Source organism: Astyanax mexicanus, chromosome 18, assembly GCF_023375975.1.
Source record: "Astyanax mexicanus isolate ESR-SI-001 chromosome 18, AstMex3_surface, whole genome shotgun sequence".
In the NCBI taxonomy this organism is placed as follows: Eukaryota; Metazoa; Chordata; class Actinopteri; order Characiformes; family Acestrorhamphidae; genus Astyanax; species Astyanax mexicanus.
Genome location: NC_064425.1, coordinates 22,612,739 through 22,630,854, shown reverse-complemented (window position 1 = coordinate 22,630,854; position 18,116 = coordinate 22,612,739). Strand labels below are relative to the sequence as shown.

The following is an 18,116-nucleotide window of genomic DNA, read 5'->3' as shown; positions in this document are numbered from 1 at the left end:
AGTATGAGTTAATACTTCAACGTCTACAGAAGTATTTTAAACCCTTATAATTCTACCTACAGAGTAGGCATGTGAATACTTTTGACACCTTTGCTTAAAGTCCTTACTAACTCTATCAGCTGTCTAAGTGTGTAAACTATACTTTAGTCCAGTACTATCAGTTCTCTGTTATGTAATTACGCAATAATTACACAGCTATGAGAGCTATTCATAGACGTGCTGGGCTCGAGCACTCCGAGCACTCTTTCCACGCGTGTGTATTTATGGTGGTATACAATAATATATGATGTGAAACGTGTTTTGAATGTGTTTCTGAAGTGCTTAAAAACAGGGAAACGCGCTGTCGTGCGTTCCGTGTTTACCGGCAGCGCGCTGAGAGGAAACTTCGCTTTAAGAGAGCTTGTTTACAGTCGCTTAGGGGAAGCCTCGCCGCTGTTTCGCTTTAGAAAGCTCGAGTTTCATTGGCGTGTGCGAGCTGTCAATCAGTGGGGAGTGGGCGGAGCCTGCGGCCATATGAGAGGTAGTTCCACTATAACACGACTTTTGGCGCACACACACTCTGCGTACAGGCGAAGATAGACAGAGATACATACATATACACACACCAGCTATAACACAGTCATATACACTCACACATATACACACACAGGGCTCAGACAGAGAGACCTTAGTGACAGGAGCGAGACGGAGGGAGATTAAAATTAGATCAAGTACTTTTATTTAGTTTTATAATAACTTCCAGAAGGAATACAGGACAGAGTACAGAAATCGCTTTTTCTTTTACATTCCTTTCGTTTTATTCACTTTTATTTTAACATTTCTTCAGCTTTTTTTACTTTTTTTCTGAACTGTCTCAGATGTAGCTACAGCCGAGTTAGTAGTGTTAGTAGTCCATTTCGCCTATTTCAGGTGAGAAAAGGAAACTAATTTCTTTCTTTTCACTTTTGTTTTTGTTTTAAGTTAACCAGCTTTATTCACCTCACTTTTTCACTTTTTAACTTTTTCGCTGTCACTGTTTTTAACTCCCTCTCCGTCGCCCGCCGCTCCTATGTGCTCAGCGCCATGGCTGAAGCGGCACCGCGACACACGGTAGAGATCGACCCGGACTTCGCGCCTCTCTCCCGGCCGCGCTCCTGCACATGGCCGCTGCCCCGTCCGGAGCTCACCAACCCCGCGGACTCAGGCACGTGCTCGCCGGCGTCCTCCGGCCAGCGAGACGCGGCGGCTCCAGCGGGTCACGCAGACCTGGTCAGCGGCTTAGGCTTGCTGGAAGAGAATGAGGACTATGAGGAGCAGAAGGGGCTCGACTTTGACTGCGTCCACCAGCAACAGCAACAGCCGCAACAGCATCAGCAGGTCTCCAGCCCACAGCTGGCTCAGCAGCAGCAGCAGCATGTGCCGCTGCTGTCCTCCGTGTCTGGCCAGAGGAAGAGCAGCTCCTCCCGGCGCAACGCGTGGGGCAACATGTCGTACGCGGACCTGATCACCAAGGCCATCGAGAGTTCCCCGGAAAAGCGGCTCACGCTCTCCCAGATCTACGACTGGATGGTGAAGAGCGTTCCTTACTTCAAGGACAAGGGGGACAGCAACAGCTCCGCCGGCTGGAAGGTACACCCTCTACCACCCCTCTCCATCCATCCCAGTGCACCCATATAGGCTACCAATGTGTCCACAGTAGGGCTAAAACTAATTCAACTCAGCCAGTGAGTTGAATTTGATGTGTTTGAGCAGGTAAATAAAAAAAACAGTGGAAATCCAGCTCATGAGGACCAAATTTGCCCACCCCTGGCATTTTTTAGTGTTATTCCTGCTTCCAAAACACACCTGATCTAACTAATCAGCTGATTAACAGCCAGAGTTAAAGTTTGTAGATCTGTATTGGGAGGAGGAAAAGCACTAAAATGTGCAGGGCAGGGTGGCCCAGGACCAGGGTTGAGAAACGCTGGTTTAGAGACAGCTGAGTGCTCATGACAATGTTTACCAGTCCAGTCAGCAACTTTTTAAATACATAACTGTAGACATTTGTGCTTTAAACTTGCACACTGTAAAATATGAGGGGATAACCAGGTAAATAAACACACTTTCCATGTGTTTATGTACTTTTCAACGATAAGTAGACATAACAGATATTAATTTGCAACCGCACCAAAATACACAAAGTTCCCACACTGTTTCGAATAGTCGTTTTTAATAGTTTGTTGACTTATTGGAAAAACAATAGCCAGGTGAATTGACTACCAAAATAATAATTAGTTGCAACTCTTAGTTCAGAGGTGTTTTTTAAAATCCTGGTCCTGGAACCCTCCTGCCCTACCCTTTACTTTTATTTTTTGTAGAGTTTTCTCTACTCCCAAAACACACATTATCCAACTATTTAGCTGATTATAACAGTCAATTAGCAGGAGAAAATGTGCAGAATAGGGGTAGAATCCAAACTACAAAAAGTTCCCACACTGTTTGTATAGTTTTAAATACTTTGTCCAGAGCATAGGTTTTATTTTTATCCTGGTCCTGGAACCCCCTTGCCCTGCTCTTTTACCTTTTTTAGAGTTTCCTCTACTCCCAAAAACACACATGATCCAACTATCCAGCTGATTAACAGTAAAATGTGCAGTACAGGGGTCTTCATGACGAGGACTGTGAAACACTAGTCTAAAGCAGTGTTTATCAAACCTGGTCCTGGAAGCCCAATACCCTGCACTTGTTATTGTTTTCCTGCTCCCAAAAACCCACATGATCCAGCTAATCAGCTGATTAACAGCCTATTAATATTAGTTGAAGTGTGTGTGTTGGGAGAAGGAAAGCACTAAAATGTGCATGGAAGAGGAGTCTTCATGAGCAGGGTTGACAAACACTGATCTAAAGCAGAGGGGAGCAACAGGGGCCAGAGTCCATCACAACTGATTCCCCTACTCTAACAAGGACCACTAAACCTGGCAATTAGCCAGCAAGGGAGTTTAATTAGCAGAAAACTGTGGAAATCCAGCCACCAGGACCAGAGTTGCCCATCCCTGGCACTTTTTAGTGTTTTTGTTTTATCTGCTTCCAAAACACATCTGATCCAGCTAATCAGCTGAATAACAGGCAGGGTGGCACAGGACCAGGGTTGAGGAACACTGGTTTAGAGACAGCTGAGTGTTCATGACATTGTTTACCAGTCCATTCATCCACTTTTCCAATACATAACTGAGGACATTGATGCTTCATACTTGCACACTGTAAAATTTGAGGGAATGACCAGGCTAATGTACACCCTTTCCACATGTTTATGTACTTTCCATGTGTTTTCACATCATTTTTCTTTCATTTCTGCTATGTGTGCCAGTACATTATAGTCTTATGCTGATTTAGTCATATTTAGCTTCACACTGGGCTCCTAATTTCTTCTTGTTGTCAGTTTTAATATCATTTTCATGAGCCAGTTCAGTCAGTTTACTCTAGACAGAAAAGAACCTATAAAGAGCAAAATAGCACCCAAAAAACTCACTTCAGATGCTGTAAGCAATGCTGATAGATGGTGGATGAGCTTACAAATTGTTCTGTCATGATGATAACAAATGTCCAACCGATATAGTATCCCAAAAAGAATTGCAATTATTCATATTGTTTTCACTTTTAGACAATTTCATGTAATTAATATAGTAAGCATACAAAAACATACTCATGCATTTTACATTGCTTTTAAACACTTGAATTGTTATAAATATAGGTACATCTTGGTTCAAACTAAGCTAGATGAGAAGTTGGAATACTGGAAAATTCCTGACGTCCTTCTTATGACCTGTGCTGGAAAACACTGCCTTAAGGTTCAATAGTTTTCAGCCTCTATAAGGGAATCATACTAAACATGTGGCTCATTGTGAGTGCTTTAGGTTTTTGTTTGTCATGGGATACTCAGTATATTTCACCATTCACTGACTTGTATAAGGGCATTGGGCTCTGGTTATATGCGGCACATGGGTGAATTTGAGTGGAGACAACAGGTCACTTGCCTGCCGTGACCATGGGCAGTCATATGACTGGTCCCGAGTAATGTTTGATATGAGGTGTCTGCTGACAAGGAGTTTTTGTGGCTCTTGCCACATTTACAACAGTTACTATGTGGTTAAGTGTATACTCTCTGTGTGTGGGTTTGTATGAGCCATTATTGAAATACTGTGCCTGTTGGCTCTCAATACATTTAAACAAATGACTTAAGAATTTGGATTTGTTTGCCTAATTCTATTTATCATATTTATAAGACTTCAGGCAACACAGAAATCATATTTTCCTAGCTGATGATTGCCTAGCTCTGTTTTAAAGATACATTTTTGTTTGCTAAAATTAATTTAATTACCATGATATTTTAGCATGACAGTGTGGACAGTTTAAACTTTACCGTAGCAAAGTATGGCAATAATATAGGAAATATTAAGAAATCAATATACAGCTCTGGACAAAATTTAAAAGACCACTTCAATTTCTGAATCAGTTTCTCTGATTTTGCTATTTATAGGTATAATGTTTGAGTAAAATGAACATTGTTGTTTTATTCTATAAACTACGGACAACATTTCTCCTAAATTACAAATAAAATATCGTCATTTGGAGCATTTATTTGCAGAAAATGAGAAATGACTGAAATAACAAAAGAGATGCGGAGCTTTCAGATCTCAAATAATGCAATAAAACAAGTTCATATTCATAAAGTTTTAGGAGTTCAGAAATCAATATTTGATGGTTTTTATGCATCTTGGTGTTCTCTTCCACCAGTCTTACACACTGCTTTTGGATAAGTTTATGCCACTCCTGGTGCAAAAATTCAAGCAGTTTAGCTTGGTTTGATGGTTGTGATCATCCATCTTCCTCTAGATTATATTCCAGAGGTTTTCAAATAGGTAAAATCAAGGAAACTCATTTTTAAGTGGTCTCTTTTTTCCAGAGTTGTAGTTATTGCTGAACACGCAGCAAAGTGTCTGCAGTCTCTTACCTACATACTTTTTTTGTGTTATTCAACCTCTCAAACAAATCATTCAGCTTAACCAGGTAGCACTGTGGACATGGCAAAACATCCCATCTAATAAAAAAAACACTGTATAAAATATACTTAAAAGTGAAGTTTAACATTACTCTATATTTGAAATTGTGTATTAATTTAGAAAAATCTTATGTGTTTTTGTGGGCACAAAATGCATGTTATATTGGTATTGACCCATATGTGTACACATACAGTATGTGTGTCTGTCTTGGGGGTGTGTGTTATTAAGTGAATTCCATCTAAACAATTAGGATGGTACAGAGACACCAGCATGCTTTGTAGTGCTGCATGCACACCCTGAAGCCACCTGACAACCAGAGAAACAAGAAAACAGTCCTGTAGAAATCCATGGAAACTACCTCGTGAGGTTGAAGCAAAGTTACGTTGTTAGGTGTAGCGCTTCGTCACAACCCAAGGCTTGTGTGAGTGTCCCTGCGGTGCTTGCCAAATATGTAGTGCATGAAAGACATACTACGCATGCAGGTAAATCTCTGTTTCCACCCACCGACGCAGGGGTGCGTTCACTCCACATTCCACAGGCTTTGTGCTTTTGTGAGTTTGCCGTGCAAGCCCAAAGTCCTGTGACCTCCTTTACTATGGAGCATGAGTAATGCTGTGAGAGCTCTCCATTGTGAGGAGACTTTGCTTTTCACCCGAATTCTATGACACATACTGCGTGATAGTACAGGCACTGTTTCAGCTCCAGTTCAGTTCAGTTTTCCTGCGGCTATCAGAGGAAAATCTGCGCACTGATATAGGCTACGCAGTGTTGGGTCACATCTACTGCTAGTGTTGTAGACATAGAAGCCGTGCAAGCTACTATAAATAATTTAATCTCTAAAAAACAATGAATAATGATTAGATTATCCAACATATCTGACTCCCAAACGTGAAAAAGGATGCAGCCTATAAAGCTCAAGGTCTGTTGGGGGCCGTTACATGATCTTTCTGGTTGTATAAAGTTGTACAGAGTGAGCAGCGGGTAATGATCGGTTTAACAGTCCCACAGAGACCTAACATGCACTTAACCGTGACCTTATATCACCTCTCGTGTTGTAAGGAGGCGGAGGTCTTCAGGAATGTCGGCTTAAATACACTGTGTGGAAACGGTTTTCCTAAACCAGGCAAATCTCTGTTTTGGGGATTGTAATATAGCACAGTTTTGTAGTATGCAAACAAAACACAGAGAGACTAGTCGGGGTTAAAGTACAATACATCATCCACATGGTGTTGTTAGTTGTAAAAAAGTTACACAGTAAATGTAAAGACATGTAAAGTGATGGGTATTGACATTTTTTAACAGAAACTTTTTATGTGTTTTATAAATAAGTTTTAGCTTGCTAATAGGCTAATTTAGCTCAAACAACATAAAGGTGCTTTGCATTAATTGAGATTTTGCCAGTTTAGCAACTGTTTAGCAATTAGCTCGTCCATCAGTTACATGTGCTAAGTAACATTTGTAACATTTAAACAGTTATAAAAAGCCTATAAACAATCAAAATTCAATACCTTCCAAATTACTTACAAATACATACTGAACATACTGTCTTTTAAAACTACATTTAAGTGCTGAAGAAGCCAATCACGGCCAATAAGCATGCTAGTTTTAAAATGTAGACTGCTTATTGGTTGCTGATACCCAGCACTTCTCAAAAGTAGCGAATTGGATGCTAGTTAGCTGTTTATGTCATGTTTTTTTAAATAATTTATTTTTTGCCCCTTTCTTTCTTATATAGGTGATTAGTGAAAACATACCATACATTTCAGCTGCATTTTAACAGTTTTTTTTTTGTGGCACTTAGTTCTGGACAATATGGGAAAAATGTATATTGTGATATACTGCTGCCAATATAATTGTGATATCGATATGAACAGAATAAAAGTCACCAATTGTAATGCATGTCATCACACTTTGACATTGTTGACAAGAGTTGTTGTAGTCAAGACCGCCAGAGCCGAGTCGGAATCAAGATCAACTTTCGAATTTTAGAATTTAAGTCTGGGTCAAGGCTGAAGTTTTTATTAGTCAAGACCAAGTCATGACCAAGAGTAGGAGTGGGTGAGACAGAGACTGGGTTAAGCTATTATTTATTTAGTTTTTTTGTACTTTACTGTGGTCCTCTGTTACATATAAAGCTTAGAACAGCTTTATATTACACTTAAGATGCACTTAAAATCCTTTAAAAAATAATAAGAGTGTCTTTTAATATGTTGTGCCTTATGTATAAATTGTACTAGTCAGGTTGTAAGGAGCAGTAAAGCCACAGTAGTTTCACTTTAGTGCTCCAGCAGCCTTAGCATTAGCTGCTAACCACACAAAGCGCTAGCTCTGTGCAGTGCTGGAGCAGCATTAGCTGCTAAACACATGAACAGCTAGCTCTTTTGCTGTTCAGAGGTGAGTGTATCAGACTGTAGTCTGCACGTTTACCATGTTAAAATAAAGGCCCTGTCCCACTGCGATTACGTCTAAATATCCACTAAAGTACGTCCAAATTTATCAGAAAACACTGCGTCCACTGAGTGAACGCGCTGCGTCCAAAATATAGACGCACTGCGTTCAAATGACGTCCATATTCCGTCCAAATTGAAGTTGGACGCCGACTTCCAAATTTGTACGTCGACTTCCACTCTTTGGATGTCGACTTCCACTTTTTGGAAGTCGACGTCCACTTTTTGGACGTCGACTTCCAACTATATATGGTTGTTTTTTCTAGCGAATCATCATTTCTTCTTGAGCTACAAGAGAGAGCACATCTATTCTCTTCTACACAACCATGGACCACAGATTCCTTGCAGTGATGGTGCAGCAGCAGAACATACTCCTCCATGTGCTGGACAAGACCGAGAGGAGGAGGAGGCGGCAGCAGGAGAGGACTGTATGGGTCAGGCCTTGGATTGTACGCCGGGTGGAGTTTGGACTGTATGACCGGCTGATGGTAAAGCGATGGACGCCAGAAAAATATTTTTATGGACGTCGACGTCCACCTGTACGTGCCGTCCAAATATCCACTAAATTACGTCCATATTAGTCGCCGTCTATTCCGAAAAGTTTGGGAGGTACCAAAACCACTTTTGCGTCTAAAGTGGACGGCAACGTCTAAACTACGTCCACTTGGACGGTGCCGTCCAAATATCCACTAAACTACGTCCAGATTGCGTCTAATATCCACTAAATATCCACTAAACTGCGTCCACTGAAATTTGGACGTACTTTAGTGGATATTTAGACGCAATCGCAGTGGGACAGGGCCTTAAGCTAAATGGGACGAAGCACTAGCTAATATTGCCCTGGCTTACCGGAACACTCAGGGGTTCCTCAGTGTAACACTGTCGTGTGACATTAACCACTAACTGCTAGCGATTAGCTGCTAATGCTCCAGCTTTAGTTGAAATATATAAATCTAAGCTTACTGTAATTAAACAGGAGTGTTTTACTCACCCAAATAAACAGTTTTCAGAAAAAAAATCTGTGTAGATTAACATCCAACACTCATTTCACTTGTCTGACTCGTCTGAAATGTTTTCCTTTTTTAGAATGACAGTTTTGTTTACTTAACGTTGCTTAGCTCACCCAGTAGTGAGACCTGCTGAATTTAGAAGGAAAATATGGTGACACCCCTGTTTCTACTGCTAGTTACTAGTGTTGCATAAACTGCGCCTTATAATCCGATATGCCTTATGTATGAAAATAACCAGAAAATAGACGTTTATTGATGGCGTGCCTTATAATCAGATACGCCTTATAGTGCGAAAAATACGGTATTACAAAATGTTTTTAAATATCATGAAGTTATATTTTTGCCCACCCACTGCTGGTTGATTAATATCTACCTTCAAGGGAGCAGCTGGGTCTTTACTTAGAGTTTATGAGCACAATGACCCAGACACGCTAACACTGTGCTGTCACTGACTTTGTAATGCAGGCATGCCTGAGTGACAGAAGGAGTGATGTGGTGTGTGTGGCCAGGGTAGGTGAGAGTGTGGGAAAGCGACATGCCATTCACCACACATCTCTTGTTTATTCTTAGATGTCCTACTGAACTCAGGAGGAGCTTTTCAGGGGGTTAGAAAAAAGGCAGCAAGGAAGAGGACACAAGCACTTAGCTGATTTCCCTCATCTGTTCTTCATGAATAGTAGGCATCCTTTTCAGAAAGAGAGAAAAAGAGAGAGGGGGGGGGATTGATCCAGAGCTGCTGGCTCCTTCCTGTTCTTCCCGTTCAAGGCAAGAGAAGGCTCTTTGACAGATGTATGTTTTTTATCCTCCTCCACCACCACTCAAGCTCTCCTGCTGATTCATTGAGCTAAATTGTTGATTCGTCGAGCGGAGAGGAACTCTGAACTGGCTCCAGTTGGACCGAAGTCCACAGTGTAAACTCATTCTTTTTACAAAGTAACTTTGCGCTGCTTTAATGTCATACCTCCCAAGGCGAGACTTAACTCTCGTTGCCACATTTGCTCTGTTGAAAATTTGTTCACCTTATCATAGTTGTAGAACACCCAGGACTTATGTGTTAAAAAATTTAAATAGCAATGTTCTGATAAAAATCTGAGTTTTGTTTCCATCCGGTGCCGTCAAGGCACCATTAAAAGACATGAGTGTTCAGTGGACTGCACAGAGGAAAGTTCTCAGAAGTTAGGGTCCAAGGGTTCAAGAGTTTAGTTAGGGTCTGCAGTATTATATAGTTAATTATATAGTTTACGTCTTTTCCACTTTTGTTTATCTTTAATAATCATTGTGGGTTTTTTAATATACTGTTGGCTATGCCAATGTGTTAATTATATTCCTCCGTCATAATTGTACATTCAGAGATGTTTACAACCTATTCTTTTAAAAGTATCTTGAAATGTCCTGCACTTGTTGTAATGTAAAAACTATGAATGCACTTAATTTTCGACAGCTGAAATTCTTGGTTGAAAGACTGAATAATTTATACTTGAAAATTACGTATTTGGTGAAAATTGCAGGCAGTGAGGAGTAATGTGCTCTTTGTTAGGTAATGTTGGCTGTTTGGAAGAATTTTAAAGTGTCAAAGAATGAACAAACAATAATATACTTGGGTTTTACTCATTTATTACATTTTGGTAGTGTGTTAATATATTTAGTTAAAAACATATGCTATTTAATTTATACAAAATTTGTGTCAAAAGCTAAAGAACGCATTTGATATTTAACTTTTTGCCAAAGGTTTACATTTTGTTTAGTTTTGATCTCAGACAAAACTTTCAAATTCTGTGCATCACTAGATAGAATCTAATAGAAAGTGAATGGCTCTAATGGTTATGGAAGTCTTTCAGTCAGCTGTCTCCATACAGCAGAAGGTGAGTCATATACTTATTTTATTCTTTTCTATAGAAGCCTTTTCAGCCTCGTTCAGTGTTGTGCACTACAGTATGTGGCATAGGCACTCATGAAGTACTGGAGAACTTCTTAAAAGAAGAGCACCTGAAGAGCTGGCTCATGAAGTGTTGACTCAAAAAGTGGCCAATATGAAGCACATTTTTCCTTACTGGTGCAGATTCACTCTTTTGCACTCGCACTCTCTTGCTTTTGCAAATTAAACTACAGGCCGATGTTAAAATTAACCAACATGAAAAAATTAGATAAAGTGTGAGCAGCATCTATATTCTGTGTGCACTATTTTTGACATCAAGGTTGAGTTTTTTTTTAAGTTCATCAGTGTATTTGTGTCGGCTGAGTGTTCAGCGTAAGCCTCTGTGGTGTGCTTTGGTTGGGTTTAGAAGTCAAAGGGTTACACGTGACCACGCACAGCGGAGTATTTCCACACAAACACACCTAGCCAGATGTCTTCGCTTCAAACACAGTCAAGCCTGTGTCTGCTCTTCCTGTTACTTTTATACAATACGGACGTCACTCCACTAGTGCAAATATTTAACACAGCACATGGCCCCCAATCACCTGTGCTGGCTTTTTTGCCCTCAATCGATTTTGTACGTCAGGTTTTACTCTCATCACACTGCTGCCCCTGCCGATCACCTGACACTTTATGGAAACAGCAAAACTGTTTTCAAAACAAACTCTGTGTTCCAGCGTCCCATAGAAGGTTATCATATTTCATTAAAATCCTACTTGGCTACTTTTGTGTAGCTCTTGGAAGACCAGAGCTGCTTCATGGAAGGTGTACGGATTGACAGTAATTAGTTACAATATTAAGAGTTATTAAAGGTATAATGCATGACTGCCATATTGGAGCATTTCTGTTGGTCCAATTATAAATACATTTGCACACAATGTAAAAAAACAAATGTTAGATTCACATTAAATAAAAACAGTAAACCACAGCAAAAATTGTCATATAATAATTCCTGCAATATACAGCTCTGAAAAAAGAAAACCACTTAAAAATGATGAGTTTATTTGATTTAACCAAATTGAAAGCCTCTGGATAGTGCTGGACGATATGGCCAAAATTTATATCACGATATATTCCTTAAATTTCGGTCGATACGATATAATTTCGATATCGATAAATACTTTGAAGGCCTCAGAAAAAGAATCCCTGCAATCTCTGCAGCTTGCACTGCAAATTTAAATTATTATTTAACTGTGTATTTGCACTTTTTGTATCAATCTATCTAATGGAAATCTGTACCTACTACTGTATGAAAATGTTTTTTAAGTCTTTGAAACCTCCTTTCACAAAAACTTTAATACTTTAGAAATAAAAGTAGTCAAAATAAATCAATGCTCAATTTTATTTGCATATAGCAAAATAATAACATGACATCCCTGTCAAACATAAGCCTATATAACTATTACAAATAAAAATAACTTTAAATGACAACAGAGGCAGAGCTTCTTATTCATTGTAAACAAATTTAACAGATTAAAACAAAAGTGTTTTAACTAGGATATATAATACAAGAAGCCTTTATATACATAAAAGCAACAAGATTTTCCCGTCAAATAAACAAACCTATAGGATTTTTCAACTATAAATAACTTAGTGACAACATAATCTATTAAAGTGCTTCAGCCAGAATACAAGAGGTATTCAACATGATATCAATGGCAAATAAACAAACCTAAAGGATTCATAAACTTTAAATAACTTAGTTTCAACATAATCTATTAAAGTGCTTCAGTCAGTATAAGGAAAATATTGTATGTAGTGAAGATGCTTGAGGTGGTGGAACAGATTAGATGTATTAACGTTACGCTGCTTGTCGGCTCCACTCACCGGCACAATTTGCAGCAAAGCGGCAAGCGAGCGGACCCGCGGCTGGGCGAGCGGACCCGCGGCTGGGCGAGCGGACCCGCGGCTGGGCGAGCGGAGCCGCGGATGAGCGAGCGGAGGCGCGGATGAGCGAGCGGACCCGCGGCTGGGCGAGCGGAGCCGCGGATGAGCGAGCGGAGGCGCGGATGAGCGAGCGGACCCGCGGCTGGGCGAGCGGAGCCGCGGATGAGCGAGCGGAGGCGCGGATGAGCGAGCGGACCCGCGGCTGGGCGAGCGGAGCCGCGGATGAGCGAGCGGAGGCGCGGATGAGCGAGCGGACCCGCGGCTGGGCCAGCGGAGCTGCGGATGAGCGAGCGGACGAGCGAGCGGAGCCGCGGATGAGCGAGCGGACGCGCGAATGGGCGAGCGAAACAGCGGCTGACCGAACCGAGTCTACCCTAGCCTTGGATCCGCTCGTCCCGGCTCCGTTTCGAGACATTTTAGATGCGTAGCGGAGCGGACCTGAACCTAACCTAGCCTAGCCTAGCCTAGCCTAGCCTAGCCATTTTAACCTAGCCTAGCCTAGCCTGGCTACGTGCCTGTGTGATTGCGTCATCACGCACTGAGGTAGCACAGCTATGGGGGCTGAATGTGTTTGGCTCTGCGGCGAGCTGACGCCAGTAAAAAACGCCTGTCCGTGACAGATTCTGTACATAATACATATCGATATACCACAAAACTGATATCACCGTTATTGAAACATTTCTTATCGCGATAAATACCGATATCGAATTATTGTCCAGGCCTACCTCTGGAATATAATCAAGAGGAAGATGGATGATCACAAGCCATCAAACCAAACTGAACTTCTTGAATTTTTGCACCATGAGTGGCATAAAGTTATCCAAAATCAGTGTGTAAGACTAGTGGAGGAGAACATGCCAAGATGCATAAAAACTGTGGTTAAAAACAAGGGTTATTCCACCAAAAATTGATTTCTGAACTTTTAAAATGTTATGAACATGAACTTGAAATATCAAAATCAAAGAAACTGATTTGGAAACTGAAGTGGTCTCTTTTTTTTCCAGAGCTGTATATTGTGATAGACTTAAAAATGAATGGAAGTTTTTACCAGATTTTACGAGATGGTTAAAGAAATCCATCATCTAATATGTCATGCTATATACATGCTATATACTATATACTAACTATATATTCATGCATCCAAAATTAGAGTATAATGAATACAATATGATACACAGTAGATATTAGGGCTGTGTGTTGGCATAATTTAGAAAAAAAAACTGTCACAGTATAAAAAATACATATTCAGAAATTCTGCGTAAAAGAAAAGTAATTTAAAGTTTTATGCGGTTATAAAAGTTGGTTTTAATAGCAGAGCATAACACAACTCTCAACTCTCAAGCTTTTTGTAATACATGTTATCAGACCCCCATGACCTCTGCTTTTAAGAACCTCTCATGGCCTTTTAACACCCTGTTCCTATTTGAATTAAAATAAAATGTCCTTTGGCTAAGCCACCGATACTCTGCTTCTGCATGCACTAATAATATCTGCAATTCGGAGAGCGAGATGACATCAGGGTAAAGCATCTATGCCTCGAACATGAATCTCCCATTGGGAGCGCTCTAGGACATGAAGGATAGTTGTGTTTTCCAAAATGCCCGCCCCTCTGCAGTTCCTCCCACCTTTGCCTGCCCTTACATCCTGACAGTAACTACTCTTCCACTGCTCGTCCGGCCAGCAGCACAGGACGCAGCACTCTTTCAGACATGACTTGGCATCAGATGTGGTGGATTTTAGCTGCCACAGCTGCCCAGGGTGCTTCTCTCTCTCTCACTCCCCCCATCAAAGTCTGGTGCATCTGGTTAGTGAACGGAACTGTTACATTGTAACTTTGCCATTAAGACAACAATTTGATTCAAACGTCAGACAAGACAAGAACAATATAAATTGTTCAACACAACTAATATACTGTAAGAAATGGTTTCACCAAATTTAACACAAAACACCACTTTAAATTACTTTAATGACTGCAGTTTTAGAATAATTCAACCACATCAGGACAGTCTTCTTTAGTACTGCACGTGATGCAAAGTCAGAAAAAATCTTGGCCTCCAGTTCACTAATAGACTAATATTATTGGGTTCGTGTTCTGCAGTTGTCTTCTTCGAAACGTATTCCAAGTTAAATCATCTTCTAAAGCCAAACCTTCTTGAAATGGTGCTATCGCATAGGATTTTCTGGTACTTGATTGAATCCATTTTGGCCCGCACCCAGGTTTTCAGAAAAATCAAATTAGCTACAGAACAGCTACCTGAGCCATTTGCGAGCTTTACTTTAGAACCAGTGTTCTTTTAAACACATGCTTCATTCTTACTCCTCCAGATACACCGCTGATCCAAACAATGCAAAACAATGCAAAGTAATGCAATGCAAAGCAATGCAAGGCGAAACAATGAAACAAAACTGAAAGTTTTTGGAAAGAGATCTCCAAAGCCATAACTTGATGCAGTTTAAAGGTTTTCCACACTTTGCCACAAACATATTTCTTCATGGAACCAAAATGCTCAAAAAAACATTTGTAGTGCTTTTTTTAAAGTCTAATTACTGAATAATAAACTCCAGGATTTAATAATAAGCATTGGAATTTAAGGAGTTTAATAAAAGTCTAAAAAGGATAGGAAACCACCCAATCTGGCAACCCTAACAGGCAAACAGACAGAGCGAGTGGTAACATTGCAGACATACTAGTCACATCCCAAGTGACCCCCTCTTCTTTTTCCCCCCTTCCCACCCACATTGTCGTGTCTGCTGGGGCTGGCCTATCATCTTTCATTTAATTTGTGTTTTATTTTTTTCAGTCCGTCTGTCTACTCGACACTCTGTTTTGGTGAATGTTTGATGTGCTGAATCACTATTCCTGGCACGTGAAAGATGGCGGTCGTAAAAAGCAGATGTGTGTGAAAAATAGATACTACTATGACGGAGTGTGTTATGAACTTGTACACAGCTCCTGATTCCTTTTAATCAGAGCAAACAAAGATGAAAAAAGGCAGGCAATGATCTGATTGGTCTGAACATGCTGTTTAAGCATGCTAACTGGTAAATATGCAGAGAGATGTTCTGACCAGACTTGCCAGTTGTCAGTTATAAAAGTTGTTACTGTGTTTATGTACCTTTCTGGCCTACCTTAACCAGAGAGGGAGAGGATGAGGGAGGGAGAAAGAGTAATAGAGGGAGAGGGAATTTCTTTGTGCCCCTTCTCCAGACTAAACAGAAGGAGAAAAAAAGGAAAGAAAGAAAAATGAGCAGTATGTAGCATTCAAAGTGTGCAGGAGACCTCCAGGAACTATAATAGTGAGTAGGGGTGGACAATACCTAAATATCTAAAATATTATCACAATATTTCCTGCGATAATCATATTATTGGCTAGATATAAAAAAAAAACTAATAACATTGTAATTAATTTCAGAATATAATGCTAAAACATAATAAATATTAAAGTGTTTCATTTGCATCTTCTTTTCGATTGGCTTTTAGTTCCATCTCTTTGCATACTTTGTGTGTCCCCCAGTTTCTGACACTCACCTTAGATAAACTTGTAGATAATATATTATCAATAACAACCTGGTTTTGATATTGCTGGCTGCGTGTTAGTGTTCACACTGTAATATTTTCTCTTTTCCATCTAGTTTTCTAAGATAAAAGGGCTGTTTCCAAAACTCCTTTACCACCCACTGTAACAACCTGATTTAATCCTGTTTCAGAAGCTAGCACAGGGCGTCACTTGGTCCGATCCGAATGATTTGAACTCAGAGGTCACTGACTCTTGTTCTGGTCTTGTTTATCAAACAAGAGAGCGTGTTTACCCATCCAGCCAATCAGGTAAGACCGTGTGTTTCCAGCAGCATTACATAGTGGCCCGTGTCCCGGAGCTGGAAAGTGTTCCACACAGGTTCCAAGTAGGACAGGATGGGCAGCAGAGTGGGGCTTAAAAAGCATGGCGCAACACAGTGCCAGTCAGGGGGTGGGGGAATGGGGTTGGTGGGGATTAAGAGAGTAATAGCAGAGTAGGGCTGGTATGCTGTCTGTCTGCTCTGTGTACTCCAGTGCCCATCCATGTACCCGGTTAGGGTGGCGTAAGAGAGGCCCCCAGCTCAAGCCACAGCACACACACCACTATTTCAGCACGCTGCTGGCCAAAGTCCAGGGACAGAACATCACAACCTCATGATTCAGTTTAGCAGTGCGGGAGATTGTGTGTGTGTTTGCATGTGTGAAAGAAAGAGAGAGAGCGAGAGAGCTAGAGCAATTGAACAGTATGTGCAGTATGTTGCTAAAGCTGCTGTTTCATTGGTTAGGCATTAAGCATATAATATGGGGAGAGAGTGGAAAGGAGCTTTCTTTCTTTCTCATCTGTCCAAACAGAATTATAAACCGACATTGTAAACCTTAACCTCTTAATCTTAAGAAATTATTAATTATTCAGTGGAAACTGAACATTATACAGTAATTGCTGTTGAACTAATATAGAAAATAAGTTGTGATAAGTTTGAACAATTTTTTTAACAAAGTTTTGGCCCCTTCTATAAATCCTTTAATCCATTAAAACTTTTAAATTCTGTAAGCAAGTGCACACTTATCTACTTTCAAATTAAAATCAGAATAATTGACCCTAAAATAGAACCCTGGGGGAGGCTACAAAATCGATTTAAGCTGATGTCTGTAAGTTTTGAGATTTGGAGGATTTAGGGTCCTCTCTGGTGAGAATTGGTAATTGCAACAAGCATGTGGAAGAATCATTTTAAACTGGGCGGGTGTGATGCAATCTCCTTTCAGAGCAGATGAATCCGATTCCAGGTTATGTTCAGCCAGAGAGAGAGAGAGAGAGCGTTTAGTGAGACTCGAAGCTTGCTTCACTCCTTTGTTTCTTTGATTTTATTATGGGTGAATAGGCTCGTCTGAAGTCTCCATTGCACCACCAGCTGCTCGCGTTCAGTAAAACTCAGCCGGATCCTCTTTTAGAGGCTGTACATGAGACGCAAGTACATAAAGACGCGTAGAATAGAAGAACTATCCCGATAAAACCCTCCCAACACCCCAGGTTTTAGAATAAATATATTAGGCTTAGCAGGGATGGTGGTTCCATCACACTGGTACCATTAAACACAATATTTTATCCTTTCTCCACTCAGAAATGCTTCTGCTTTCAGTTTAGAAACAAAATAATACGGACTGCCACTTTAAGCTAAATGGATATACAGTATGTTTTCACCTAATGTTTACCTACATTTAATTGGTTTATAAAGATGCAACAAAGAGTATTTTTTGCCCTTAAATCACTTATTCCTGCAAACATTACATTTTTAATTCAATCTCTCTTTCCCTTCCCTCATCCATCCATCCTTCCATCCATCTATCTTTTTTGCTTCTAGTGAAAAGTCCAGGGCCAGGACCTACTTATCTGTTTCATTATTAGAACATCTGACACTTAAGGCAGCTTGATGCTACTTTACATGGTATAGAAACATATTAGCATGCAGAAAACTCCAGTTGCGCAATGAAAATCAATGTAAAAGCATTTTATGACAAGTCATCGTGAAGCCTTTGTTCTGGTCCTTTAAATTTTGACACAATGTAAACTACCAGAATCAGATCATTTTGCTTTTGCAGGACAGCAACAATATTCACACCACATGACCTATTTTACTATAACCAATGTGGAATACACGCAGTTGCACGGGACTTTCTCAAAGGTCACAGACAGTACTTTGGGTAAAATGGGGTTATGGTGTTAACCAAAATATCACTCTTTAAAAAAGGGAACACCAGTGTCGTCACACCAAGGAGAAAATTACAGATGATTACATTCTCTCAGCTTGTTAACAAGATTTAAAA

The 18,116-nt window shown here is 40.4% G+C and overlaps 1 protein-coding gene across 2 annotated transcripts in view; it reads left to right on the top strand.

The window, feature by feature from the left end:
- The first annotated feature begins 536 nt into the window (after positions 1 to 536).
- The window catches only part of foxo1a (forkhead box O1 a), a 57,236-nt gene continuing 39,656 nt past the window's right edge, over positions 537 to 18,116 (top strand). The window contains exons 1-2 of one of the 2 annotated variants that reach the window (XM_007236710.4): positions 537 to 909; positions 1,059 to 1,608. In XM_007236710.4, coding sequence (XP_007236772.2) covers positions 1,063 to 1,608 — 546 coding nt within the window. In that variant the 5' untranslated portion in view covers positions 537 to 909; positions 1,059 to 1,062. Of the gene's footprint in view, positions 1,609 to 18,116 lie in introns of both variants that reach the window. The other variant, XM_007236709.4, reaches the window with a different exon arrangement.